Source organism: Symsagittifera roscoffensis, chromosome 1 (assembly GCF_963678635.1).
Source record: "Symsagittifera roscoffensis chromosome 1, txSymRosc1.1, whole genome shotgun sequence".
Classification (NCBI taxonomy): domain Eukaryota; kingdom Metazoa; phylum Xenacoelomorpha; order Acoela; family Convolutidae; genus Symsagittifera; species Symsagittifera roscoffensis.
In genome coordinates this window covers 344751-372259 of record NC_087062.1, presented here as the reverse complement: position 1 = coordinate 372259, position 27509 = coordinate 344751, and the positions used below count along the sequence as shown (strand labels likewise).

The 27509-nt window shown below is 35.1% G+C and overlaps 1 protein-coding gene and 1 long non-coding RNA gene across 2 annotated transcripts; one reads left to right on the top strand and one right to left on the bottom strand.

Moving 5' to 3' along the window:
• Positions 1-18619: 18619 nt before the first annotated feature.
• Positions 18620-19658, top strand: LOC134856897 (uncharacterized). Its single transcript, XR_010164858.1, has 2 exons — positions 18620-18848; positions 19285-19658. It is a non-coding gene; the product is annotated as an uncharacterized LOC134856897 (long non-coding RNA).
• A 112-nt stretch (positions 19659-19770) lies between these two features.
• On the bottom strand, positions 19771-26664 carry LOC134856896 (ras-related protein M-Ras-like). The gene is made up of 5 exons (XM_063873191.1): positions 26446-26664; positions 23232-23385; positions 23050-23149; positions 22883-22962; positions 19771-20692 (listed from the first exon to the last, which is right to left on the bottom strand). Exons 1-5 carry the CDS (start codon positions 26645-26647, stop codon positions 20611-20613), a joined length of 618 nt encoding a protein of 205 aa, XP_063729261.1. The 5' UTR covers positions 26648-26664; the 3' UTR covers positions 19771-20610.
• Between the last annotated feature and the right edge of the window lie 845 nt (positions 26665-27509).

Sequence of the window (27509 nt, the reverse complement as noted above, 5' to 3'; positions counted from 1 at the left end):
GTGTTTGGCGAACATCTTGTTTCTTCTGTTTCCTTTTTATTAAAGAAGTTCCAGGGAGCTGGAGTTAGAGACATAAGACGTTGTGTCTTCTAGTGACAACGACTAAGTCTTTGCAACAAACTCAGATCTGATTTCAGAATGGTTTGCTATGTCAGGTTTTTCTGTTCTGCGTGGAGAACTTCTTTTGTGTCTGATCTAGTTTGGGAATGGCGTGGAGATTGTGCGTGGAGGGGATGCCTGGTTACTCGGATCTGTACGTATACTTGAACATCGAGGTGGTCATTGGTCTAGTTCAATGAAGTCCTTTTCTGCGAAGTCAAGTCGTACTCTAAATCCTTTGAGTTGTGATTGTGAGTGGCATATCGATTGTGGTTGGTCATTCTCTCTCGAGCGTAGTGGGGTCGTTTTGTCTTTAGATGTTCGTCCTTGGTGTTGTATTCTGATCTATGTATTGCATAAATGTAATTTACATTTTATAAAACATTTATTAGTTTAATATTTTTTAATTATGATTTTAGTTAGTTGTTTTCACAAAAGCTTTTGTTTTAGTTCGGTTATTTTGAAGAGTTACTCACACTTGAGTAGCTCTTATTAAAAATAGTGGTGTGGTCACAAAGCGTGGATGTAGCGCGGTGGGTTAGGCCGGCTATAGAGCATGCTCAGGACGTCCTTCCTGGTGGGTTAGGCCAGGAGTGGGAGTATGATTTCATGCGGTTTTTGTGAGGGGTCCTGTTATGTGACAACGTTTTATGTTGGGTTTGTTGTGGTTTTTCTTATGTCTTGTTGGTTATGTCCTTTTTCCAAAAAGTAAATTGTTTGTGGTATGGGTTTGTCTTTCGACTTTTTTGTGTTTTATTATTTCTTTCTTAGACTTTATAATAGTCTTCAAAAGAATAAATTATCCAGTTTTAAACTGGGTTAATCCGGTTTGGGTACCGTTGGTTTCCTTTTCTTAGTCATGCTGTTATTCTATGATTTGTGGTATTTAGTAAGCTGCGTTGGTTAGTTTTGTTTAGTATATGATTCCTTTCCAACCGGGTTAAAGGAAAGTTTGAAACATGTTATTATATGTTAGAGCTGTTGAGTGTGAAAACTTGAAACTGAAATTCATTATTTTAAACAATTCTTCGTGGGCGAGCTGTGCGAGTGTGGATAGAATTTCTGTGCAAATGAATGAAAATATCAAAAGGTTAGTACTGCAATTGCATTTTATTAATTTACTGCATAGAATTTAGAAATTTACTGCTAGTCATGGGGGAATATTAAGATACAAATTTTCATCATAATTAGATTTACTGCTTTGGGGGAAAATATTATAGATGAATTTACTGCATTGGTATTAAATTTATTAATTTATAAGTGTAAGAGATTAATAGAATTTCTGAAATCTGTTTGATGAAATTTGCGATTTTTATTTGTCTTTTGTGGTTTTTGTAGGTGATTATCGGATGAAGGCTAAAAATCTAAAGAAAACATGGATAAAGTATGGTGAGTTTTTTATTATTTTAATTAGTTAGTAATATTCACTTAATTCATACTTACCTGTTAGTCGTCGGGGAAAAAACCGTGGGGGAAGATGTCGTGAATTAGTTCTGAAGTTGTTAGTAGTTTAGCTAGAATGCGGATGATATTTTTAGTCTGAAGCAGTGGCCAAAGCAATTGAAGTGCCTTAATAGTGGTTAGTTCTTCAGTGCCTACTGCAAACTCATAAGGTGTGTTTTGGATTAAGTTATATAATTTGTGGTTAAATTTAGTGTTGTGGATGAATTCTAAAATTGGGATTTCTATAGGCTGTACAAACTCGTGCGGGATAAGGAAGGGTCGGGATTCTTCGGCGTTGAAGGTCTTGGTGATGGGGCAGAAAATGTACATTTGGGTTATGGGGTCATAATTACGAAGAATACCATGGAGGTTAGTGTCTTTAATACAATATGTGAAATTTAGGAAATACGGTGAAGTGTATTTTGAATTGATGAATTGAAAACGATGGTGTGGTTGTCTAGAGGGTGTGTGGAGGTCAAAGTGATTTTGGATGAAACGATAGTAACTGTATGTATGTGTTTGTTTAGTGCGCAACATAATATCATGTGAGCAGTGCAAATCTCTTTCGTGTGGTGCAAGGAAATGAAAGGTTAGTGAAAAGATTTGGAAGCGTTCTTTAAAACTTTCGTATGCTTGTGTGTTTGTTAGTGCTTCTGAAATAATGTGATCAAACTTTCGGTCGAAGATGTTTAGTGTAAATACATATGGTGTCTTGATGAAAAATTTCTCTGTGATTTGTGGATTAGCGAAGCGATCGTTGTCTAAGAATTGATCTTGGTTAGCTCTGATGATGTTGTGATCGTAGTATTCTAGTGTATATTCATTAGCTCTAGGTGCAGTGTGTATTTTTAGTGATTTTTTATATCCAACGTAAGTAAACTGTCTAGCGGTTAGTGGTGTAGTTAGTCGATATAGCATGTCTTTGTTTCGTTCTATGTCGATGGAAGTGGTGGATAAAGGTAAGCAAAGAGGGTTAGTGAAATGATAGTATGAGGTCCAAGAGAGAGTGGGCATTAAAACGTATTCATCTACAAAGTTGCGTGTTTCGTTAGCGTCGTGAGGGGTGTTTAAGGTGTATTGTGGAAACGAGGGTAAAGTGATAGCTAAAAATTCTTTAGTGTTAGTATGCTGGGGGTGGTTGATGTATTCACGGGCTGTTCCTGGTTTTGCTGGGAAAGGATGGTTGGGGAATTTTCTTTTAAAAGTGCGGTAAGCTCTGTTAGTGTTTAGTGAAGATATAGTGGATGTGGATGATGGTGTTAATGATTCAGTATAATTTGAAGAGGGTGTAGGGGGATTGGATGAATTTGTAGTGGAGGAGATTTGGTTTATGGTCGGGGTGTTAAGGTGGTAGGGTTGTTGTTGGAGAGTAATAAAATTATCTAGCTCTGGGGAGATTCGGGGGGTGTCTGGAGAATGAGATGATCGGTCAGAATGGTATGAGGAATAGGTTGGGGTAACTTGGGAAGCATAAGAGGGTGTGGGGGTGATTGGGTCAGGGTTATTTGACAATATGGGTTGAAAAGGAGGTTGAGAAAAATTAGAAGGGTTATGAAAATTATTGGATGGGGATGGTTCTGAGTCGGCAAATTCATCGGGGGTTTCAATATTCGGGTTATTTAGCTGTGAGATGGAGTATAAAACTGAAATATGTGAGTTAGTGTCGGAATTCATGCCTGATGTTACATTACTAGATGGAAAATCGGGTGGCGGAAAAGCAAAAAGTGGTATTATTGGGATTGGAGAGGTAAGATTGGTGGGGTGGGAATTTGATCGGTGTAGTGATCCAAGTTGGCGGCTCATCGTGGGCTAAAAAAATGATTATTTTGAGACTGAAAAGCGGTGGTATGGGGTTGTTCAATAATTTGTTCATAAGTATTATCATCTTGTGACTGGTGTGTCATTATATGTTGGATGGGACTTTGTGATGTGGTGAGTCGAAAATTTGGATTATGTGTGATGGCTAAATTTCGAAAATTTCGTGGGACTAGGGATAGTGGATGGTTATTTGGTAGGGGTGGTAATTGTGGTGCCGTTGGCGTTATGTCTACATTGTTATGTTCTTCGTCGTATGTATTTTGTCGTGTTGTTATTTTTGTGTTATATTCTTTTATTTGTGCGTCTAAAAGAATTTTGTTTATAGATGTGGAAAAAATTCCAAAAAATCCTGCAAAGAGTATGCGTGCTACGCTTGCTTGTCTGTTTACTTGTGTGTGTATAGCACATGTATTGTAGATTCCTTTTAAGAGTGAGAAAAGAAATCCAATAAAGTTAAACATTGCGTATAAAATAGTCAATTTTTCTAAGATGTAGTAGGGCCATCCTAGAAAATCAAGGATTTCATTCTTGAGTGTAACAAAGCTAAAAATGTTGATTGGTGATATATCTTGGGGACGGTATTTTTCGCCGTTTAGATATATATTATCTTTAATGTCTTTAAAATATCCGCTATAGTCTTGTGTGTAGATATCGGCAAAACCTGCGGTTTCTGCAAGTTTGCGTAGATTTTGGTCAATTGATTGTCTTTGTATAGTGTCCATTTGTGTTAATAATTCTTGGAATTGTTGTGTTCTTATGTGATGTTGAATATCTGATTTTGAATAGATTCCTATTGATTGTAAGTCTATATTTGGGTTTCGAGCGATAGCGCGAATGCTTTCTGGTGAAAATTTTTTGAGTGATTGCATTAATGTGGGATATGGAGTGAGAAGATAGTATTTATTTTCATCAGGGTTTAGTTGTACTACATTGTGGCTATTTTCTGATCCACATGGGACTGCGGTATCCCAGAAATAGGTTCTTCGTGAAAGTGTATCCACGAAATGTACTTTATTCTTATAAAAGATAGGGATTCTTTTATAACATCGTTTATCTTCAAAAACGTATAGTGGTGATACTTTTTTAGTACAAGTATAAAACCATAAGATGTTTCCTTCGTAGTCTAAAAAATTTGATCTATTTCCTGATAATAAGTATCCTGCATAGGGTATTTTTAATACTGCTAGTGCAAGTGATTGTAATATTTGTGTTCGTTCTAATTCGCATAGGTGGTGTAGTGTTTCTAATTCGGAGAGTGACATTTCTTGAAAAATTCGGCTAATTGTATAATCTAGTTTCATATCTAAATGAATATCATAGTGGATATTACCGAAATATGTAGTATTCATTAGTGATAATTCTTGTAAGCGTGTGCTTCTGGTGTCATAAGGTTTTAGATGTCCACCAGGTTGTCCGTTGCTTTTTTCAAAATTAACTGGTATATAGGATGTTCCTTCGTTTAGAGGATGACCTGTGGCATATGGGTCGATTTTTACTTTTCCAGTGGTCATGTCGAATCCTTTTTCGTATTCAACTAATATTTCAGAGTATTGTGTTCTGTGAAGTGGATTCCTGTATTTACATGCAAGTTCTGTTTCTTGATATATTTGGAAACGTGTCAATTTGTTTTCTATATTGTCTATGTTTCTAAAATTAGAACTTAGTTTTCGTGATGGATGGACTTGTTCATATGGAATTGATTGTATAAAATATTTTTCGTGAAATTTTATCATACGAGCGTGTATTTTTGCTACTTGAAATGTTGTACATGTATCTTCGGGGAACCAAACAATTGTTGCTTGTGTTCTTGTTGTAGGGTCGCAATATCCTTGATCATTTTTACAAGGTAATCGGATTCCTTGATAGATCATTGTATTATCTGATAAATCTCGTGTTAGTTGTATTTTTTCGAGTTGTATTTTCCAATCGAAAAACATTATTTCTTGGTATCCTTTATTTTTTGTGTCTGCTTTGCAGTTTGATGGGTTATTTATACCAATGTGTGGTATCCAATGTTTATCATGTAGGTCATAGGTTAATCGTCCGTGTGCGCCGTTATACGGGTATTTTTCGTCTAGTTTTATATGTCCTTGGTGTCTTTCAAGTTGTGATTGATGTACAGAGTCTGAAAAAACTTGAAAATTAACTAATTTTCTTTGGGAGTTTTTATTTTGTGTGATGTTTAGTCTAAGTAATTCATTTTTACAATCGTCGGGATTGAGATGTAAAAGACGTTCTATATTACTTTGATAGAATGATTCATGGTCAAGTCGGTTTTTGTTGCCGTTGGAGACTTGTGAACAATGTACTTTCTTTTCGGAAAATGTCGCTGTGAATTTATAACCTGTAACTGTTGTTGCTCGGGCTTTTGAATAGAGTGTTGCTATTATATCTGTGGTTTCTATAGCTTGTGGTTCTGTTTCACATTGTGATACTTGATTTATTGCATATTTATGTAGTGTTTTTTGTTCATTTTCTTCACAATCGTAATGTGTTACTAATAAATCTTGTGGTCCTGTACGAGGGGAAGGGTTTATGTTTTGATTTGAGATTACTAGAAAAAGGAGTTGGAGAAAAATTAATAGTTTTAGAATATACATGTGTATGATAATCCTGAGTATGGGTTATAAAATGTAATGTAACCAATTGTGTTTTTGGTATATCTGTCGTATTTATATATTACCTCAGTAGTTATAAACGGTGGTGGTAGTGATTGAGCTGTTATGTTAGGTGGATTTAATGGGTAGGGATGTTGGGTAATGTTATTTAACTTAACTGTGATTTCAAACTTTAATTGTAAACTGTTTTGTTGGAGTATTTGAATATTGTGATCACGGATATCGTTGTGAATATCTTGGCGATATTGTAATCTATTAAGTGCCCAGTTATGAAGGCGGTTACTTTCTTGATGTTGTCCAAATAATGGTGGAGGTGCTGTGAATGTATTCCAATCTAATCTTAAAGGAATATTTATTGATGATTGTTCTCGATATCTGGCGTCGAGATTATTTGGAAAATTTAAGTTAAAGGGTGGTGGTGAAAACTGGCTTATTGATGGTGTTGATGGTAGTGATAATGTTTCTGGAAGTGATGAGGATGTTGTTGTATCCGTAGAAATATCTATGGGGTCATTGACTAAATTTGGTTCACCTTGTGTAAATGAATGTGTAGTCCAATATGGGAATCGTGATGTTTGGTTTGGGGGGTTAAAGGGATTTTCACGTATTTGTTCAGATGTTGGTGTTGAACCTAAGTAATCTGATGGTAGGCTTGAGGTGCTACGTTGTGAAAGAAGCGTAGGGGTTTCTGGTAATATACCAATGGGGTTTTCTGGAGTGTTTTGTGATGGGGATTGAGGTATATCAAAACGAACTCGGGGAGTTTGAAAATTTCTGTTTCGTCGAGGATGTATAATTTGTCTATTTATTTCGACTGTATTTTGGTTTTGACTAGAATTTTTTATTCTACTTAGTTCTTGTGGTAGTGTTGGATATAGGTTATATGTTGGTTCGCTTAAAGGTGCTTGTCGTTGAACTGGTTCTAATGGTTCTGATAAACGAGCATGTCGTTCTTCAAAAGTGTATGGATTGTCTTGAAAAGAAATTCGTGTAGATGTTTGAGGGTTTTGAGTAGTTGAAGGTGGTGTTTGGTTATCTTGGGATGATGTCGGTGAAGACTGATTCTGTGACTGTTGGGTAGCAATTTTTGATGGTTTTTTGAATTATTACTTTAGTGAGAAATTTTGTGTTTATTATAATATTCTTCCAAAAAAAGAATTAGAAGGACTGTTGCTAGGGCAAATGTGAGGATTGCTTTCTTTATACATTTACAGATGGTCAAAATGAGGGATGATAAAAATGTTATGAAAATTACGAACAATAAAAAAATATCAGTTCTACTGAAAATTGTTCGTATCATTTAGACAAGTTGTTAAAATCGTACCTGTGGATATATTCAAGGGTTTTGGAAAGTTGGAGGAATAGTTCGAGTATGGTGTAGAAAATTAAAAAAATGTTACAAAAAATGATTAGGGTTATTAGAAAAGATTCAAGTATATCAAAAAGAAATATTATAAAGGCTTCAAGTATGGAAAAAAAATGTTTAAAATTTATAAGTATATGAGCAACTGTTTGAGAGAAGAGCATTTAAGAAATGATCTCTTGGTCGAATATTTTTTGTTGTTTGAGGCGATTTTCTAGTGTGGTCGAATTATTTATTAGTTTTTTGACAAGTGGGTTGAGTTTTGTAAAAAATTGTTGGGGGCAATTTTCATGGTGACTGGGAGGTCGTCTTTTTCTTTATTTTTGTTTGTCAAATGATCCGGGGTATGGTGAGATTTTTATACTTTAGGCTAATTAAAATCTTCATTTTGTTACTTTAGGCTAAGTTATCAAATTTGTTTTGGGGGTATTCGTGGTCTGAGTTGGGGAAATATTGTTGATCTTTGGGTTATTAGATAAGGGAGGGGTACGGTATTATGGTGATATTTATTTTAGTTGTCAAGTTGGAGTGGTTTGCTTATTTTTGACCTGGAGGTCGTAAAGTTATAGTTATAGATGTGCCTGGAGTTCTATATGATTCGTCTAATTGATCTTAGTTTGAGCTAGAGAAAGTGGCGGATTGGATGAATCCTATTGGTCTATTTTGAACTAGAATTATTGCGTACTTGTGAGCATGTTATTTTGAAAAATTGAAATGAAAAATGTTACGGAGGTTTCAAGATTGTGAAGTATAAAATCTTAAAATTACTTTTTAAATTCTACTTTCTTTAATATTTTAGATTGGGGGATGAACATTTTGTAGTTTTTACGTGGCTGATTTCGGAGTCTTGTTGTTTTTCTATGTTCAGATTTGTCTATTTCTTCTTGGGGTATTATTTGTTCTGTCATTTTTCTATTTTTTCTTTGCTTTTGGGATTCTTTATGGTCTAGATTTTTTGTAGTGTTTTTGGTAGCGGTTGGTTTTGTGTTTTGATTTTCGGTGGGGTTATCATTTTGTTCTGTATTTTTCAGATGTGGTTCGTTTTGAACTATTTTTAATCCTGTGAAGGAATATAATTGGGTTAATTCGCGGAGTGCGTATTCTTTTGGGTAGTAAGGTAATAGGTTGTTTCGGTGCTGAACGATTTCTTTTTTATTCGAGTCGGTAATTTTATATGTGACATCAGTGGGTCTTGCAATTATTTGGTAGGGTCCTTTTCGGAGGGGTTGTAATTTTTTAGAAATTCCTTTTTGAGTATTAAAATTAGGTATGAGAACAAATGTTCCAATTGTTAAATCGGAAGCTGGTGTAAAACGTGAATTGATTTGTTCATGTATGTTTTGTCTTTGTAATAACTTTTTCGTTATTTTTTGGTAAATTTCATTGTGTTTCTTATCTCTATTTAAAATCCATTCGGTGTGTGTACCGGAGGCTAATTTAAGAATTTGTGGGTGATGAAAATGATCTTCATCGTGTGTATGTAAAGGTAGGTTATAACAAATTGAATCTTTATTTGGTTTACAATAACCTTGTGCGTTTTTATGGGAATTTGCTGTAAACATTATTGGTTTGCGTGGCTTTTGGTTAAAAACCATTTCGTACGGTGACATTCCTAGTGTTGTCGTAATTTGTGAGTTATATGCTAAGGGAAATAATTTTACATCTGCTGACCATTCGGTATATTTTGTATCATTTCCGTTGATGATACATCTAAGATATTCTTGTAATGAACGGTTCATACCTTCGACTAAGCCGTTTGTCCAAGGTGCATGAGATGTACGTGGTTTGTGTTTAATGTTGTATAAATGACATAGTGTTATTATTTCATTATTTATGAATTCTGTACCATTGTCTGTGACTAAAATTTCTGGTAGTCCAAATTTTGCTATCCAGTGTTCATAAAGTGTTGTATATGCGTAATAAGCATTACAATGTGGTACTGGGTTAAGTGCTACATAGTGTGTGAATGCGTCAACAATTACCATAATGTAGGAGTTTCCTTCTGATGAGGGTGAAATTGGGCCTTTAGTATCAAATGAGATACGGTGATTAAAGTACAAACTTTGTCCTTTAAAATCTTGTTTTTGTGCTATTTGTTTTTGATTTGGGTAAGGTTTATTTAGCTGACATACTATACAATCATTGCATAGTACTTTTATCCAGATTGGTGCATTTGGGAAGTAAAAATTTTGTATAAAATTTGAATATGTTTTTTCTGATCCAGAGTGTCCTTTAATATTTTGTGTATGTGAAATATTAAAAGCTATAAGAATCATACTTAAAGGGAGACATGGAACTGTAGATTCATTCAGGTTATACTCTAAAAGGTCTGTATTTTCGTTAATTGTTGTGTTGTTAAATTTGCGAAAGTATCGGAGGAGTGTTTTGTTTCCTAGAATGGTTGAATCTGCTTTAATAGGTTTAGTTTTATATTTGTGCCATGATTTCAGTTGTCGAATTACTGGGTCAAGGTTTTGATATTGTTTCAGTGTTGAAATTGTAATTATTTCTGTTGGGGGGAGAAAAATGTTTTCGATTTCTAATTTAGATAAGGGTATTGTATCAAGTGGGTCGTGAAGGTCAAAAACTTGATTTATTGTGTATTTTGAATCATTTGTTTGTGGTCCTGATAAATTTATTTTATCAGTTAAATCTTCTTTTTCAATTAGTGGAAAATGGTCTTTCTTAGGCGGGTGTTGTTTTGTTCGTTTTTGTTGGGTGTTATTTTTTATCCATTGGGAATATGGAATTGGTTTAAAAGTTGATGTTCCAAGTAGGTCAACTTCATAATGATTATTTTGACAATCTAAATAAAGTGGGAAATGTTGTAAATTATTTATTTGTGATTGTTCAATATCAGTTTTAACTGCATATTTGCATTCTAATCGGGGTGATGTTTCGTTTTCTGCAAGGTAGAATTTTATGTTTTTGGGTATTTCAACTGTTGTTTTTCGTGTAAGTAATTCAGGTGGTGTATTTCGACTTAAGGTGTCTGGTAATGCAAGATTTTTTCCTGCAGTCCAAACTATATGTAAGTTTGGAAATTTCATTAGAATTAATTGAAATCTGTAAACTCGGTGGTTTGGGTTAGATTTTTGTGTAAAGAGAAAGATAATTGGTTTATGGTCTGTGAATAGAACTGTTGGATGTTTTGATCCAAGTATCAGAAATTCATATTCTGTCAGTGTATATATTATGGCTGTACATTCTCTCATTAGAGTTGAGAGTCGTAGCTCTGCTTGAGTGAATAATCGAGAATTTGCTGATATGAGGTTCATTTTATTTGTACCATTATGTGATTGTAATAGTGCTGCGCCGATGCCAAAGTTCGAAGCATCGCACATTGCATAAAATGGTTGATCAGGGTCTGGAATTGTGTTTGAAATTTGTTCAGTTAAAAGTTTCTTTATTTCTTCGAATCGTGCTTGATGTTCTGTATTCCATTCAAAATTATTTTGTTGTCTAAGGATGTTGTAAAATGGTCGTAGGTATAATTGCATTTTATAAACATATTTACTTAAAAAGTTTAACATTCCAAGGAATTCTTGGATTTTCTTTTTATTTGTTGGTGGTTGAAGTTTTTGAATAGCGTCAATGCGTGATTTCAATGGAGTGATTGATTTTCTTTCTATGTTATGTCCTAAGAATTTAACTCTTGTCAAAAAGAAGTGTGATTTATCGGGGGCGGCCTTCAGATTTTCGTTCTGAAGTATTTGGTGATATTTTTCTAAAACTTTGAACATTTCGTCTTTTGTTTGTGATTGCATAAAAACATCGTCTAGATAGGTGATTGCGTTTTTCTTGAGTATTAGTGGTCTAAAAATTTTGCTCATAAAAGCTGAAAATGCTGCTGGTCCTATGGATATTCCATAGAATAAACGGTTGAATTCATATTGTTGGTTTCCGATAACAAATTGTGTTAAACGTCGTGATTGTTCATCTAGTGGCATTTGATTGTATGCACTATTCATATCGGCGGTTGTAAAGTATTTGCCGTTTATTTTTGTTAAAATAACTTGTATTGGTTCAATGGGCCAATTACATTTTGATTCATCTATGAGTGAATTGAGGTATCTAGCGTCGAGAACGATTTTTAATGATTCTCCTTTAGCTAGAATGATAACGGGATTGATAAATGTGTTGCCTTTTGGTTGTTCTTCTTTATTAACTGGTGATATAATATTGTATTGTTCTAAAATGTCGAGTAATCTGTTCACTTTATCATGTAAGTGAATTGGTACTTTACTTGCTCTCTGTTTTTTGAAAACTGCGTCTGGTTTTAATGGGAGATGTAGTGATGAACTGATTTTGCCAACATCGAATTTTGATGTTGCATAGACTGATGAATATTTAATTAGCTGTTTGGCTAACTTTTCAAATTCGTCTTGTGTTATTTGTGAATGTTGGAAATTAAACATTGTTAAAAATTTCTGTTGGTCCTCTGTGTAGTTACTTATGTTGAATGTAGGTTTGAAATATGGAGTTTTTGTGAAATAATCCGTATTTCTTTTTTCGTTACTTATTATATTATTTATAGATAATTCTTCATTAAGAATTGTAGATTGGCAAATATCTAGTAATTGGAGTATATTATTTACGCGATAGGCTTTTTCGTGTATTGGTGATATTGTAGCGTTGGTTTCACAATATCCTAAAAGTCCTAAAGGTAATGTTACTTGGTAAGGTGTGTTGTTATAGACATGTAAGGAAATGATATCTGAATTCGAATTTTTCAAATATTTTATGGATGAGATTGTGATTTTGAAGAATTTGTGAATAGGTTTGAATTCAAAATCTGACATATAAAATTTTTGTTTGTTTTGTTCTTTATCATATTGGTGAACTTGTTTGATTGAAAAATTATAGATGTTTCCTGATAGTGGTTTCAGGTGTTTTCTTTGTTGGTTAAATATCGGATAGAATTTTGAAAAGAATGGTGGTTGTTTATTTAATCTCTGAAAAAATGTTAAGGATGTTTCTTTTGTTTTTGTATATTTATCTTTGATTAATATTTTACTATTTAGTATGTTAATTGTTGGTATATACTTCGAAATAAATGGTATTCCAATGATATTATATTTAATGTCAGTGATATGGAATATTTGTTTAAATGGCTTATTTAAAATTTTGCTTTGTTCCATTGTTCTGGTGGGGAGGAGAAATAATTGGATTTTTCCGTAGTTTATCAATGTTGATCCTTGTGCTGTTGCTAGTTTGCTGGAGGTTTCAAGAGGTGTTAGCTTTGGGTGTAAGGTTTTTATTTCATTCCATGTGGGGATGTTTATTATGTTTGATTCTGCTCCTGAATCAATTAAAAAATCTATTTCAAGGTCTGGTGGTTGAAATTCTTTATTTCTTGGGCTTTCTAAGAGAAATGGTATTGTCCAAATTTTTTCTTTGGGTTGTTCTTTTTGTATGTTTTGATAAATATGGTTTGTATTCAAGCATTTTGTTTTGGTATTTTTATTGGTTTGATTTGTAGTGTTAATCTCATTTGTTTCTTGCGTCGTTGGTGTGGAATTTATGGGTGTAGTGTAATAATTTTGAAGAAATTCTGATTGATTTTCATATATGTGTGATGGAAAGGGTTGTTCATATATGACAGATTCATAGTCATTTTCGACTTTTATCATATTGATAGAAAGAGTGTTTTCAGTATCACTTTCTGAATCTGATGATGTACAGTTTATTTGATTGAGTTGTAACGTATCAGTTACTGTGTCATCAATACCTGGAGGGTCTGATGTTGTTTCTGGGTTAGATTGTACTTGATTGATTTGTCTTTGATGTTTAGGTGTACTACTTCTGTGGCGATTATTAGAATTATTATAGTTATTATGATTCCGGTGTGGTGATTGGGAATAATTTCTATAACGATTATTATAACTTGAGTGTCGATTTTGTGAATTATTTCGCGATCTGTTTTGGTAATTATTGTTTGGTCTGTTATAGTTCGATCTATTATATGAGTTATTCCTTGATCGATTGTTCGGGTAATTCTGGTTTCGGTTGTTTGAATAACTTCTATTTCGATTATAGGAGTAGTTTCTATTCCTATTGTATGATGAATTTCGTGATGGGTTGTTTGGATAGTAGTTATTTCTTGATTGGGAATTAGATCTAGAAACAAATCGTTGTGTATTTGAATTTGATCTGGAGTAGTTATTTCGACTATTTGGTCTATTGTAGTGATTTTGTGATGAATTATTCGTGTTTCTTCGTTCTGGTGATCTTCCTCTATAACTTGAGTTATATGGTGATTGATTTCTTGTATAATTTGTATTGTTCGGGAGTGGTTTTCCTGAACTGTTGTTGCTGTGGACTGTTTTGTTCGGTAGATTTTGATCTTTTTTCATGTATTGATAGAATGATTTATTTGGTTCTTTGTATTTTTGAGGTTTATTTTGATTGTCTTGCTGTTTTTGTCTACATTCGGAAATACTATGTCCGTATCGTCGGCAATAATTACACCATTTTTTGAAAGATGGTTTGCCTTTGAAGTTTGGGTTCTTTTCATAAATATTGAGTATTTCAGTGATTTTTTCAACGAGGTCTGTCTCTGATTCCTGTATATTATTAATATTAGTGGGAGTCGTTTCAATTCTGTTAACGTATTGTAGTTTCAGATTTTCCGTTTCTTCTAGTTTCATCGTGATTTCTGCTTGTTCTAATTTGTCTACTAGTTTTCGAAAATCTAAATCGGGTTCTCGAATTGAAGAAGGATGAGATGCTCTCTTTTTTATTGCTATTTTCCTTAATTGTGGTGTTAAGGTCATCATTAAGATTTCTGTCATCTTTGTGTTTTTATAGTCATGTGTATTTAATGAATATGCTTTTCGAACTAGTGTTTCGATTCGTACTGCTATTTGCTTGATGGTTTCGTTTGGTAATCTGCGAATTTCATTACATAAAACTCTTTGTTGTTGTTTGTTTCTTTCGGAGTCAAACATTTTTGAAAATTCCTGTGTAAACCTTTTCCAGTTTGATTTTATTTCTAGAGGTAGTACTGAAAACCATTTTTGGGCTGCGCCATCTAAGGTTGTTTGTATCAACGCTGTGCGTCGATGTATCCAGTTTTGATGTAGTGGCGTATTAATTGGTTCAGGTCCAATGTTTAAAATCAGGTTTGCTGTTACTGCATTTAAATAATCTTCTACAGAGTATTCAGGGTCTGTTCCTGTGAAAACCATTAAAGGTTTATTTGATGTTATTGATGATCCACCCATAAGGTATGGATTCATTGTCATTTGTAATGATTCTGCTGCATTTGGCATTTGAGAAAAATTTGAAAGTTGGTTTCTTGTTATTTCATGTTGTTGAAGATAATATGGGAGTGGTATTTCATTTTGCATTTGTGATGCTTGATACGAGTGTGTAGTCATTGGATTTTGTTGTTGAATTGGTTGAAAAGATTGTGTATTAATTAGATTTTGTTGTTGAATTGGTTGTTGATGTTGTGCATCTATTGGTTGTGGAGAAAAATTTCTATGATTTGTACGTGTTCTCTGTATTCCTTGTCTACGATATTCTTGAGTATTTTGTGTAAATATATCTGGTTGTAAGAAATCATCATCTGAGGATAAATAATCCATTTGATAAGATGTCTGTTTTTTATTTTTATTTTGTGGAAAAAATGGGTAATTTTCACTGTGATCCTGTGGAGGATTTGTTTGGAAATTTATTGAATTAGGTTGGGTCATTGGGTTATCCCAATTTCGAGATCTTGTATATTGGTTAAAATTTCTTTGTGGTTGATTATATGTTTTTGATGGATGTGTATAATTATAATTATGGTCTGCAAAGTTGTTTCTAGTGAATGTTTTGCGTGTTTTTGATGGTATTGTCATGGGTCTGTATGTTTGGTAATCCATATGTGAATATTTAGGGGCAACCGAAGGTTTAACGGTTGATTGTAAGGTTACCTGTGTTTGTGAAGGATTTGTATTTCTTGGTGTTGTTAAATTTGGGCGTATTGGTGAAATACTTTGTTGTGTAGTTGTTGTGCGTACAATTTCTTCATTTATGAAGTGTGATGGTGTCTGTATATCTTGTTGAGTAAGATTCCTAGTTCCATTGAGGTTTTCGTTGTGTATGACTGTAGAGTTTAAACTATTATTTTGTGTATCGGGTAAAAATGTATTATAGTTTAATGGTGTTGCATCAATTGTTAATGGTATTACTCTTACATAATCTCTTATGTAAGATATTGTACCTATTGCTTGACTTGAGATTGATTGTGGAAAGCTTATAAATGCGGGATGAGACCATTCGGGGTCCCAAACATAATCTGATTGTTCTGTGATAGCGGTATCATCGTTCGAGTTTTGGGGTCTAAAATTTTTTCTTGCTTGTGCAATTAAATCAATATTGTGTGTGAAATAATCTATTATGAACCATGCCAAAATTTTTTGTAAATCGTGTTTGGTATGTTGTGAAACGTCGTCTTTCGTGAAATTTTCTTTAATGATGTTTAAATAACTAGAGAGTAGTGTGATTTCATGTCGTACTCTTAAATGTTTAGATGTTTCTGTCGGTGAGACATTTGTTAATGGGAGTTCATTTTCTAATATCGAAATATAACTATATATTATTGCGAAAACTTCATTGGTGAAAATGGAGTTTGCTCTTTGTGAGTTATGGTATTGGATGCTTTTTATATATTCTGAAAAAACTTTTGAAAATTCTAAATCAAGGTCGTCTGTTTGAATTGTATATTTTCTATTATTATGGTTTGGTGAGGTGAATTCTATGGAGTAGATTCCATACTGTTGTGTTATGTTGCATATATTTTTTAAGTAGTGGTCTATGATTTGTCTTTTGATTTTTACATCTGGGAACTCTGTTTTACATGGACTAATTCCGGGTTCAAATAAATTTACGAGTAAATTTTGACAAAATATGTGTTGTCCTCTATCAGTATCTGCGTCTACTATAAAAGGAAAGATTTCATCATCATCTGGAGTTTCTTCACCTGGAGTGTGCGTTGAGCTCATTTTTTCGTTCGATGACTGTTAATATGTAATTATTAATGTGTCGAATTGGTTGATTCCAATTGTATAAATGTACTGGTTTGTGTTTGTACTGCTTTTTTATTCTTCTTTTTCCTCTTTTTGATGAATTTGAAGTTGTTTCTGAGTCAGAAAAATATAGTTGATCGTGAAGTGGGCAATTTTTATCTATTGATTCTTTTAGTTTGTAAAGTTCGTCTAAACTATTGGTTTCTGATTCTGAAAATGCGTTTCGATTTTTTGAAAATCTTTTTCGTGTTATTTGTCTTTGTTTAGTTATTATTTTCCTCTTTAGTGTTTGTCGTTTTGTGCGAATGTATCCAACTGTTTGTGTATGAGGTGTGATTACAAGGTCGTATTTTTTGTTATCTATTTCACAATTGTGTAAAACGATTGTTTGTTTATTTCCTAGGTTTTTAAATGACATAAGGTTTAGGATGACGGATGCAAAAAGTTGTTAAGTGAATTCTGATTACTTAAACTGTTAGTTCTTACGATTTTTTGGTTAGCTTAACCTGGGTCTATTTGTTCAGGGTTGGAGAGAAAAGTATATCGATTCCGAAGAATGATTTTTACTTTCTCGTGACTAGTATAAGCTAAGGTGTTAACTTACTTAATCTTTCTTAGGGGTAGTGATTGTGTTCAAGGGTTGGAGAATAGTAAATCGATCCACAAGGTTCAGGTATAATTAGAACGCGAGTAGTTCGTTAGATACTATTTTAAACTTACTAAGTCTAAAATTTATCCTGGGTCTGGTAAGAGGGGGGGTCAAGTGAAGGATGAATAACCGAAGTTCTTCACTGTTTATCCTAATTTGAATGATTAGTTTTGTTTAAAAATTTCTATTAGTCCTGGGTTTTTAGAGAGGGTTGGATAGTGAATCGACGTTTGAGGTCGTTAGACACTAATTAAGTGGGTGGGGGAGAACAAAGTTGTTCTGTTTGATCCAAGGATAAGCCTTGATGATCAAGTTTGAAATTTAATTAAGTAGAAAATGATTTAAGATCCAAGGATAAGCCTTGATGATCTGGTTTTAAAATTAAGTGACTTTAAGTTTTAATAAAGTTTTAAATTTGTGTAAAGGAAAGATTTAGTGTTTTATGATGTTAGTGAGTTGATGATTGCTGTTATGTTTTAGGTGATGAAGCTGGAACAACAGGATGATTTATGATTACTAACCATTTATTGTCATGCTACTAATTTTTATTTATATTTTCCAATAAATATTTTTCAAACATGTTTTGTATATTACTGCAGAGTTTTAGGAAAACGATCTAAGATCTTTTTATCAATCGTTATTGTATAATATTAATTTTGTTTAGCGCCTGAAATGATTTTGAAGATTAACTTCAAGGTTTTATGTTTGCAAATGGAAATCTAAATTCATTGCAAGTAGTATTCGAAATATAAAAGTTTGTTCTGGCTTTTGCCGAACTATCATATAACTATACGGCAAGTTTCTACTTTGTCGTATGTCGTCTTTGGTTCGAGGTCTTCTTCCAATTCCGGGTAGTTCTGTTATGGTTCGGAATATTGGCTCTGATCTATTGAGTCGGAGAGACATTTCAATTAAATTATTGTCGTATAACATTTTGTAAATGTTTTTGTCTAATTTCTAATCTATTTTTGGTTAATTCTAATCTAGTAAGGTCTTGTTCGAGACTTATGGTCGCACCAGATGAGTTAGGACTGGAGTGTATAACTCATAGAGTAATTTCGGATAGGGTACACCGTCTGCTCGTCACGCTATCTTATTTTCGGCCGGATAGATTCGTGCAACTTCTTAGTCTAATACCGATCCTAATCTTACTCTTATACTATCTAGTCTCAGGTTGTTTAACTAGTCTCTGCTAGGCTCAATAGATCTAGGGTATACTGGTTTATTGCGGCTGCTGAAGTGCTCGGGAGAGTCCAACTAATTTCTAAGTTAAATTCAAATCTCTCTGGTGCTGAAATTACAAGTAACTTCAGCACTTACAAATAAGTGGGTTGTTAGTTAGATGGATCATGATTGGTTAATATTAAATACTTTACATTGGTAAAATATCTAATTTATCCAATCATAAAATGTAGTTTAGATCAGGTTCCATTGAGCTTCCTCAGAGCTTTTCATTTCTTCTTCCTCAAATCGCTTCAGCGGAGAATTCACGACTTACACGCAAAACAACTCATAAATACGCAGGGACACGTTCTGTATGGTAGCTTCTTGATTAATTTAAAACTTGAGAACTATCAAGTTCTTTATTTTTAGAAGAAAAAACAGACCTGGTTACTTTTTGAAGACCCGTTGATCATAGTTGTAACTAGAGGTAGCCTTAAATTTGATAAGTGGTTTCTTTCATTTTTATTCACAGAAAATGTTTCATGTTACAATAGAATAGGAATATCTCAGGTAACAATTGATGTTATCTAAACAGAACCTAATATTAATAGCACTGCTGAATTGGCTCTAACTAAATGTTGCATAAATTAGAAATCTATCAAGCTTCATGATGATGGGTGCCGGACATCAAGCCGACGGGACTTCAAGCCGAATCGTAAAATTAGGGACTTCAAGCCGAAAATGATGGAATGATTAATTTGAAAATTTTTTTGAAGAATTTCTCAATTTCATGATCTTTATTCGGTACTTATTAGCGTTTTCATCAATTTTAAGCCTCCAAATGATGTTTAGGAAAGTTGAAAAATAAAACACGGTTGAAAGTAACTTTCTTGTTTATAATTTATGCATTTCAAAAACCGGCTGATATTATTAACGGATGCCAATCTCAAGTGATTCATTGTCATAAATAACGCATATTATGGAGTAAAATACCCTACGATTTTGACAAGCAACGTTTTACAGATGAAAAAAAAAATGATTTGAGGTGCTTGTAAAGTTTAATTTTCGGCCTGAAGTCCCTTCGGCTTGTTGTCCTAGACCCCATGATGATAGCAAGCAAATGACGTCATTTTCTCAAATGCATCACAAAAACATGGAAGAGGAGAACGACAGCATGTACAAGAAGGAGGCTGAAACTTATCGAGCATCAATTTGATCGAATAAACTTAATTTAATCACGTTGTTTCTTCTCAATTCCTTCAAATGAGATCAAAGGTGCATCATTTTTGTTTGTATAATTGCAATGACGTCACAAGTAGTCAGGGGGCTCTGGATTGGCATGAGAATCATGTACGCACTGAAGTGCAGTGGCGTGAGCAGCTGTTACCAATTACCCTCTGGTGGCAAAACAGCTGTGAAGAACTGCTTGCTGTTGGTATGCAATCACTGCATAGTCTCTTCATTGTTGCACTGAATGCACTTCAAACTTCGCTTCACTCGCCAAAAGAACACGTCATAACAACATTCGATATTTATAGAAAGTTCATCACTCAACATTTACTGCAGAAACTCTTTATTTGAACAGCGCCAAGTCACCACAACAGTTTAATCGCTTAACCTTTAAGGGCATACTATTTGTTAGCTTCATAGCCTAAAAGTGGGCTAGTCTAAAAATTGGCCACAACTCTGAGCGAATCTGAAACTGAATCAGGTGCACTGTGTGGGCAGTACACAAAAAATGCTCATCATACAATTTCATAGCACGAAAAAATGCTCATCATACAATTCCCTTGTATGGAAAAAAATGCTTATCATGTGATTTTCATATGCTATGCAATTGCATGGAATTGTATGATAAGCATTTTTCCACAGTATGAAACTGTTTGATCGTATTCTTCTTTCAACCCAGGCTGCTATTTAAATGAAAAAGCGGGGCTCAACTTCATTAGGTTTTATGTCTGCTTTGAGCGATGATGAATTGAGGACAAATTTGGAGCTTGCGTGAATAGCATAGCTAACATAGAATAAGATAAATATCACTGTTTAAATAGCAATCGAAAACTAAGTGGCCACTTTTTTCGCCTCGAGTAATTTAGAACTGAACTGGTCCATGTGAAATATTGAAGTTACAATGGAGGCAAAAAGAGGAATTTAGAGGCATATCTAATACAACAGCAATATGATTGGTGTGCGGCGTTGCATAAGCTGCTTCTTTGCAGATATAAAACATAGCTCTAATTACTTCTGGATAGAGTAGTGGATCAATGTATCAAAAAGAAGGCAAACTTCAGCCAAAGATAGAGCGAGAGAGAGAGAGAGAATAGAAGAAGACAAGTTTGATGAGATTGGTTTGAACAACAGTTGTTTAGTTTGCAAGGGAGAGAGATAGAGAGGCGTGGTTGTGCTTCCATTTCACTCCATTTGCACCATTCGGTGACACTATAGCACAGTGCACTTGCGGGACTTCTTACTGTTCTTCCTGCTCTCCTTCTTCATCTCATCCACAGACTTTGGCTGTTTTCTGAAACAAATCAACTCATTACAATTTCCACCACACATTCCTTCATTATCCTCGCATTCATTCGCTCACACTTGATACTGACCTAGGCTACTAAATGCCACTGCAAATTCTCAATATGGCCAACAGACTCTTAGTCCTCAACATAGCCAACAGACAGTTGGAAAAGAGTCAATGACAAAAAGAAACCGAAAAAATTGACTTGTTTTTTTTTGAAATATATGTTTCGAATTCTACAGAAAAAATCCATGGTGTTAAAGTTCTTTGAATTACAAGAAAAACTTATGATTGACTCTTTTTTTGATAAAATTAACCCAATTTGAGAAAATTGGAGTGTCAGGAGAAGTTTTTATTCCGCTGGGAAATCTGAGAACTAAATTCCACTTTTGAACCTTTAAATCGATCAAGTTTTTTCGTGCTTATCACCAGAGCAATTTTTACTGCCTTTTAGTAAACGAAATCGAATTTAGTTCAAAAAGTGCACAAATAGCTCTGTTCCTTTTTGCATTAATGCAGTGCTGTAAATAAAATGTTACAGCATTTTAAGACTTTTCCTGAAAAAGAACATCACGACCTAAATAAGAGTCTGCACTACATTCATCGACTTTCAAACATGGAAGCGATGCTGCACTTCGCAAACAAAAACGAATACATAAGGAAAACAAAAGCTGTAAAACGGCGAAAAGTAAAAGTGAAAAGAGTAAATTAAAACACAGAGGCGAAGCTGACCTTCGCACCACTTGCGATACAAAACACAAAGCTACTTAGTCGAAAAAACTCAAAAACTTCGATTTAGATCTATCGATAAGGCTAGATTTGAAGCAAAAACTAGCCAAGACGATAGAAATGAAACTAGAATCGGGAAAAAAGTTATCCCCGGGTAACAAATCCAGAAATACCTTAGCAGACACCCTTTAGGTCGATTTTTTTTCTAAACGTTATCGAGTCCCCACACCTCAAACAAACATAATCATACACACAAACTGTATGCACATGTAAAATGAAACAATATGTGGCCACTACGCCGATATAATATTGGCCGAATCCTATTAAGCAGAAAAAAGGAAAAAAAGCCGAAAAAAAAAAATTAAGACAACTAAAAAAACTATATTAAGTCCCCCTCATCCTCAAAACACATACACAGCTCGTGAAACGACGCAGTATGTTTCGATCAAGCCGATATAAAGTAAGTCAAGACCTATAAAGCCGAAAAAAAAACAAACGAAAAATATCGAATATTTTCACGACTAAAAAGAAGTTATTAATTCCCCCTCGCGATCATAACACAGACACGCACACACAAACGTTTTTCGCCCATCAAAATGCGCAATATGCGGCCATTAAACCGATATTAAAAAGGCGGAAACTTATCAAGCCGAAAAAAAGAAAAAACAAAAAAGCCAAAAAAATTATTGTCATGAAAAACTTGAACTCTAAATTTCTATTATGATTTTCAGCATTTTATCCAATCCAGAGATGAAAAGAAAAACTATTTTTCTCTTGAGACCACTCAAAACTAGGCCAATAGGCCGAAAAAAATAAGCCCAAGCCTATTAAGCCAAAAAAAGGACAAAAAAACTAATAAATCGAGTTGGGAAAATCACAACCAACATAAAAAGCAACGGATAATTATAATAACACACTCAACAATGCTTAAGATTTGCAACCAAGAGGAGTAGGATTGGCAAAGAGGACGAAGAAAAGTGGATTTGCAAAGAGGATTTGTGAAGGGGTCCAGAAGAAAGTCTTGTGGACATCTGTTTGCGGAAAAAAGTCTGGTACCCGATTGCATCACAACACCCTTACGATAGCCAAAAAAACTAACTGGAGACTGAGAGTATCAATTCGCCGCATCTGCGCCATGATTGCATGAAAACCCTCAAATACTAGCCACCAATATGGTAGATACAACAGGTGCTAATTAATTGACAAAGCTATGCCAGCACAAACGCCACAAAAAGTGCAAAAAGTGAACCTCGTAATGACATTATGCTCACATGAGTAATCAAGCAAACTCGAAGCCGGCCTGCATTTTCACTTATTTCATGATCATGATAAATTGACACAGCTATGAATGGCTACGTGCTAGTTTTTAGTCGAACTTGGAAAAGTGCAGACGATTGATTGGCTGCTACAACTTGTCACTTAATTAGTAAATTAGTAGTACTCAGTTTAAGACAGTACAGTACTCACTTAATTAGACCGACAAGATCGTGAAAAGCTTTATCGACATTCACTGGTGGGTCCTTGGCACTGGTTTCAACGTAGGGTATCTGAAATATATCGATTGAGTTTGACAATCTGTTCTGCTAGAGCAACGAAACGGATAGCATCTTTTCTTTTCAAAATGGTCTATTTACCCCAAGCTTCTGGGCCATTTCTTCGCCCTGATTGCTGTAGATCTTGCGCTGATGCACCAAATCAATCTTGTTGGCAACCAAAATCATCGGACACGTGTCACTACAAATAAGAAACATTTGTGCACCTGTGGCCATTTTAATTTCTTACTTAGTTTGACAGATGACAATTGCAGAGAACTTACACATCTTTAACACGCAGGATTTGCTTATGCAAAGGAGGGATTCCGTCGAGGCTGGAGTGGTCGATGACAGAGAAGACAAGCATGAAGCCATCACCGTTCCTCATGAACTGTTCCCTCATGGCACTGTAGTCCTCCTGACCAGCGGTGTCCAGAACTGAAATGGAATTGAATGGAATGGAACGAACAGAATAGATGCACGCATGAACAGTCTCATAATAACAGCCACATATACTCTAGCCAAGTTCCATAAAGTTCAAACACAAGATCTCAAATGTTAAACGGCCACTTCGCACCACTTGCGATATCACAACTTGCCGATATCACAATTGCCAACTTTTGGTTCTCGAAGCTAAGAAATTACTTACGGGGCGACAAACTAATTAATGAAATTGAATGAAAAACAAAGCATACAATCAATGTTTATTTCTGAGCGCTTTCGCACATTGTTTGCATCATCAGAGAAACTATCATATGAAATGGTCGTCATCATTGCTAACCAGTTAACAAAAAACAAAAATCAAACAACTGCACTAGCATATGAGTAAATACAAATCTCGCCGATATAAACAGGAACAAAAAAAAGTGTCCATCACAACTTGAGGGTGAGCTGCCTGTATTCTTTGCAGTGGTTCAGTGTCGGTTGTCTCCTTGCGATATACAGGGGGGCCTCAAGCGTTAGTAGTCGTCCTGTATCTTCAGTCTGGTCCAGAATCTTGGAGCAAATTTCTGAAGCGTCTCCGATGCAGTTTTCGAGGTGGCTTCCCAAGGGTGAGCTGACACGGGCATGTTATGCTAGCCGGGTCATCAAATGCCGTGCCGTCTGACCGACATAGCTGGACTTGCATCCAGAACAGGTTATTTCGTAAATGACTCGGCTTTTCAGATCATCTGGAATCTTGCTCTTCAGGGAAGGTAAGACAGTTTTCATTTTCCGTGTGGTATACAGAGAGCAGACTTCTGTGATCTTCCTGATACTTCTACTGAAACGGTCGGAAATGTGTCCTCTATATTCCATCAGCAGGAATGCACTTTGCGGAAACCAGTGCATTGTGGAATTTGTTCCAGCTCAACGTGGTGTTATTGATGCGACAGACTGTACCTTCTATGATATTTCGCTTGTACAGTTTCGGGGCACATGCCCGAAAATACAACATGAGACCTGTATCCGTGGGCTTGCTATATCAGGCAGTGCTGAGTTTACGTTCCACCATCATGTCCACTTCTCTTTCGGAAGTGAACCTGAGGCACGGGTGTAGTTTATTGGCCTGTGACATGATGTCATCAATGTCAGTCACTCTCGCTGTTCTAATAATTTCGTCGACATACCTGCCAAAATCTTTGGCTTTCGGGATGCAGACGTGCACTTGAGCGCTGTTGGAATGGCAACCACAATACCAGGGTGTTTTGTTGCGGCTGTACCTCCTGATGTCATCAACTTTTAGGTCCGTGCATTTGCGATGGCACCAGATGAGACATACATTACATCTGATCGAGTAGCCTCGTTTGGTAACCTTGTTTTGGCAGCGCATGCAAACACTGAGTCAACCCGCATCACAGACATATGCTTAAGCTCACCCGATATCAGTCTCATCTCACCCAGCTTTGCAATAACATCAAACTGGATAACAGCTTTGCTTTGGCTCTAATCACCTCCCAATGACGACCACCCTATCCTGCGTCATACATTTGATAGATTCTCCCAAACAAACTTTTTCAATTTTTCCCACCGCTGATGGGTAATTTCGGAAACACTGAGGAAGTGTTCTCTAAAGCCTAGAAACCCAACGACTGCCTTTCGCCACAATATTCAAGGACGCAATCCTAAATTTATTCTAAATCCACCATCTGACGCAATAAGAAAACCTCCAAAAGAAACACCCAAGTCACCCCCCGACATTTGTCCTTTCAAAAGGAAACACATCAAACTTATCCAAAACGAAAATTGATAACTTTTCTTTTAAAATGCTACCATAAATCCAAATGTAGCAAGCGATGGTCCACTGTTAAATCTGACAGGACATACCCCTCGGAAAACAACTAACCAGCCAATCATTTTCGACGACACCCCATACTACGACGCAAATATAAGCACAAATCGTGTAAACTACCAGTTTATTCCTCATAAGAAGAAAAGCCTGACAAAACAGAGAGACCAGTTATACACCAAATTAGAACACTTAACTTAGCAAAAATAACGTCGCGCCGCCAATGGTACAGGAGACCTATGAAGAATCTAAAAAGAGTAAGACCCTAGGCCCTGATTAGATTGCCTCCATCTATTTACACTACCTCGGACGAGATGCCCTGAAATTTCTGGCTCAAATCATAACCATCTCCATCAATACAGCCCCAATACCATAAATATAGAACATCAGGCATTCAATTCCCAAAACCAGGTAAGGATCTTGAGAAATGCAAAAACTTCCAACCCACTGCAAAATCATCGCCAACCTCCATGTAAGTGAAAAAGATTAGCTTAACTGAGCTACACTAGAAGAAACAATAAGCAGACCGCCAACACGGTTCACAGCGTCCTTCTTGCTGACCCAAATAACTCGGTCTTAACAACTAAAAGCAACCAATGGCTATTATCCTACCTCCATGGACGCTTCATGTAAGTAGATTTTCTGTAATGTTTGTATTTGATGCCAGACAAAAATTAGAAATCAATCGTTTTCCTGGTGCAACCTTTTTATTATACTTTTAACAAGCCATTTAAATGAAGAAAAAATCTCACGCCGAGGATAAAGCTTTTGCGGGAGGGAGTAGAATGCTTTCATTTGTAACAACTAAAGCATAATTTTTGAAGTTGGAAATTTGAATTTTAACTCTGCTGGAAAATCTGAAAATAATTTAGTTAGTTTTGAAACGCAATTTCTTTGACTTGAACTTTGGTGATTGTCGATCGTTATTTGCTGTCTTTTTATCGCATGTATTTTAAGGGAACTAAAAAATAGATTATACGGCATTTTCCTTTCGCTCATTTTTACTAAAAACGCTGGTATGTTAGTAGCCTGTACATAATATTTGAACTCATATTGTGAAACTTTTCACACACAAGGCCTCAACTCAGAGGAGTAGTGTGTGATGTACACTATATTTTAGCATCTTTAACGAAAGTCAGCAGATACGAAGACCTCAGAGAAAATGCAGTTTATAACAAATATTATATTTTTATCAAGGAATAAGAATGGCATAAGCTAGAAGTACTTACCATCGAGTATGCACCACTCTCCATCGATTTCTTTGTGTTGTATGAACGAGTCCTCTATTGTTGGATCGTAATCAGCCACAAAATGCTTTTGAAAATATTGGATAGTTAATGCCGATTTTCCAACACCACCAATGCCAACAACAACCATTTTGTATGTTGGCAAATCGGAACCAACATTCGGAGGTGGCTGAGGCACAGACATTTTTTTCTAAAAAGTACACGACTGCACAAAGAGGCGATGCAGAGCTTCACATCACTTGCGATAGAACAATAAAACAGCAGTGCAAGCTAGCAGAAAGAAAAGCCACTAAAACCAAAAAAAACTTAGAAGAAAAACGCATCATTCATTAAAAATCATAGATTAAAAATGAACTGCACGCATATTGCTAAAAAATAATTATCAATTACAATCTAACAATAGCAAAAGTCAATTAAAATGGGCCCTTCCGTAATGAGACAGTCCATGCCCAGGTCGGATAGGGCCATACCAATGCTTTATGAATACATCGGCAAAATTTTTTTTATAAACAATTCAAGTCGATTTTAAAGCATCCAGAGATGTGCCATTCCCTCGGATTGGCACAGCGAAACCTTCCGTCGCAGCACGAAAACGACATTGGAGGCCTTAGTGGCCATAAATTGATGAAAAGGAGGCTAGAATGTTCTGGAATTTTTTTATTTTCGAATTTTCGATTGGGGAAATTTCTTCTGACCTTCACGATTCGTCTAAATAACACTGCTAATCCTCTAAAACTGCCAATTCTCCAAGTTAGCGGCTAATAATCGAAATTGCATTTTTGTCCATTCCGGTCGATTGTCACATACCCCCCGGACAGCCCGGTCAATATCCCCATTGATGAAAAGGAGGCTAGAATGTTCTTAAAAATGAACTGCACGCATATGAGCTGGTATGCGTGCTCAGATAAAAAACTGAGCTGCTGCGGAATGTAATTTAGATGACATTAAAATTATAGTACATGTTTAAACCTGACTAAAATTGCAATTTTTGAAAAAATAAACTGACATGTCAGTTTGGATAAAACATCAAATCAAAAAATTATGAC

What these genes read in the sequence shown, in the direction of transcription:
- LOC134856896 (XM_063873191.1), bottom strand. Translation starts at nt 26,647, where the DNA reads ATGTCTGTGCCTCAGCCACCTCCGAATGTTGGTTCCGATTTGCCAACA. An exon ending in AAATGGCCCAGAAGCTTGGG is followed by an intron (nt 22,963 to 23,049) that starts GTAAATAGACCA and finishes GATATATTTCAG; the next exon opens with ATACCCTACGTTGAAACCAG. An exon ending in GATCTTGTCGGTCTAATTAA is followed by an intron (nt 20,693 to 22,882) that starts GTGAGTACTGTA and finishes GATTTGTTTCAG; the next exon opens with AAAACAGCCAAAGTCTGTGG.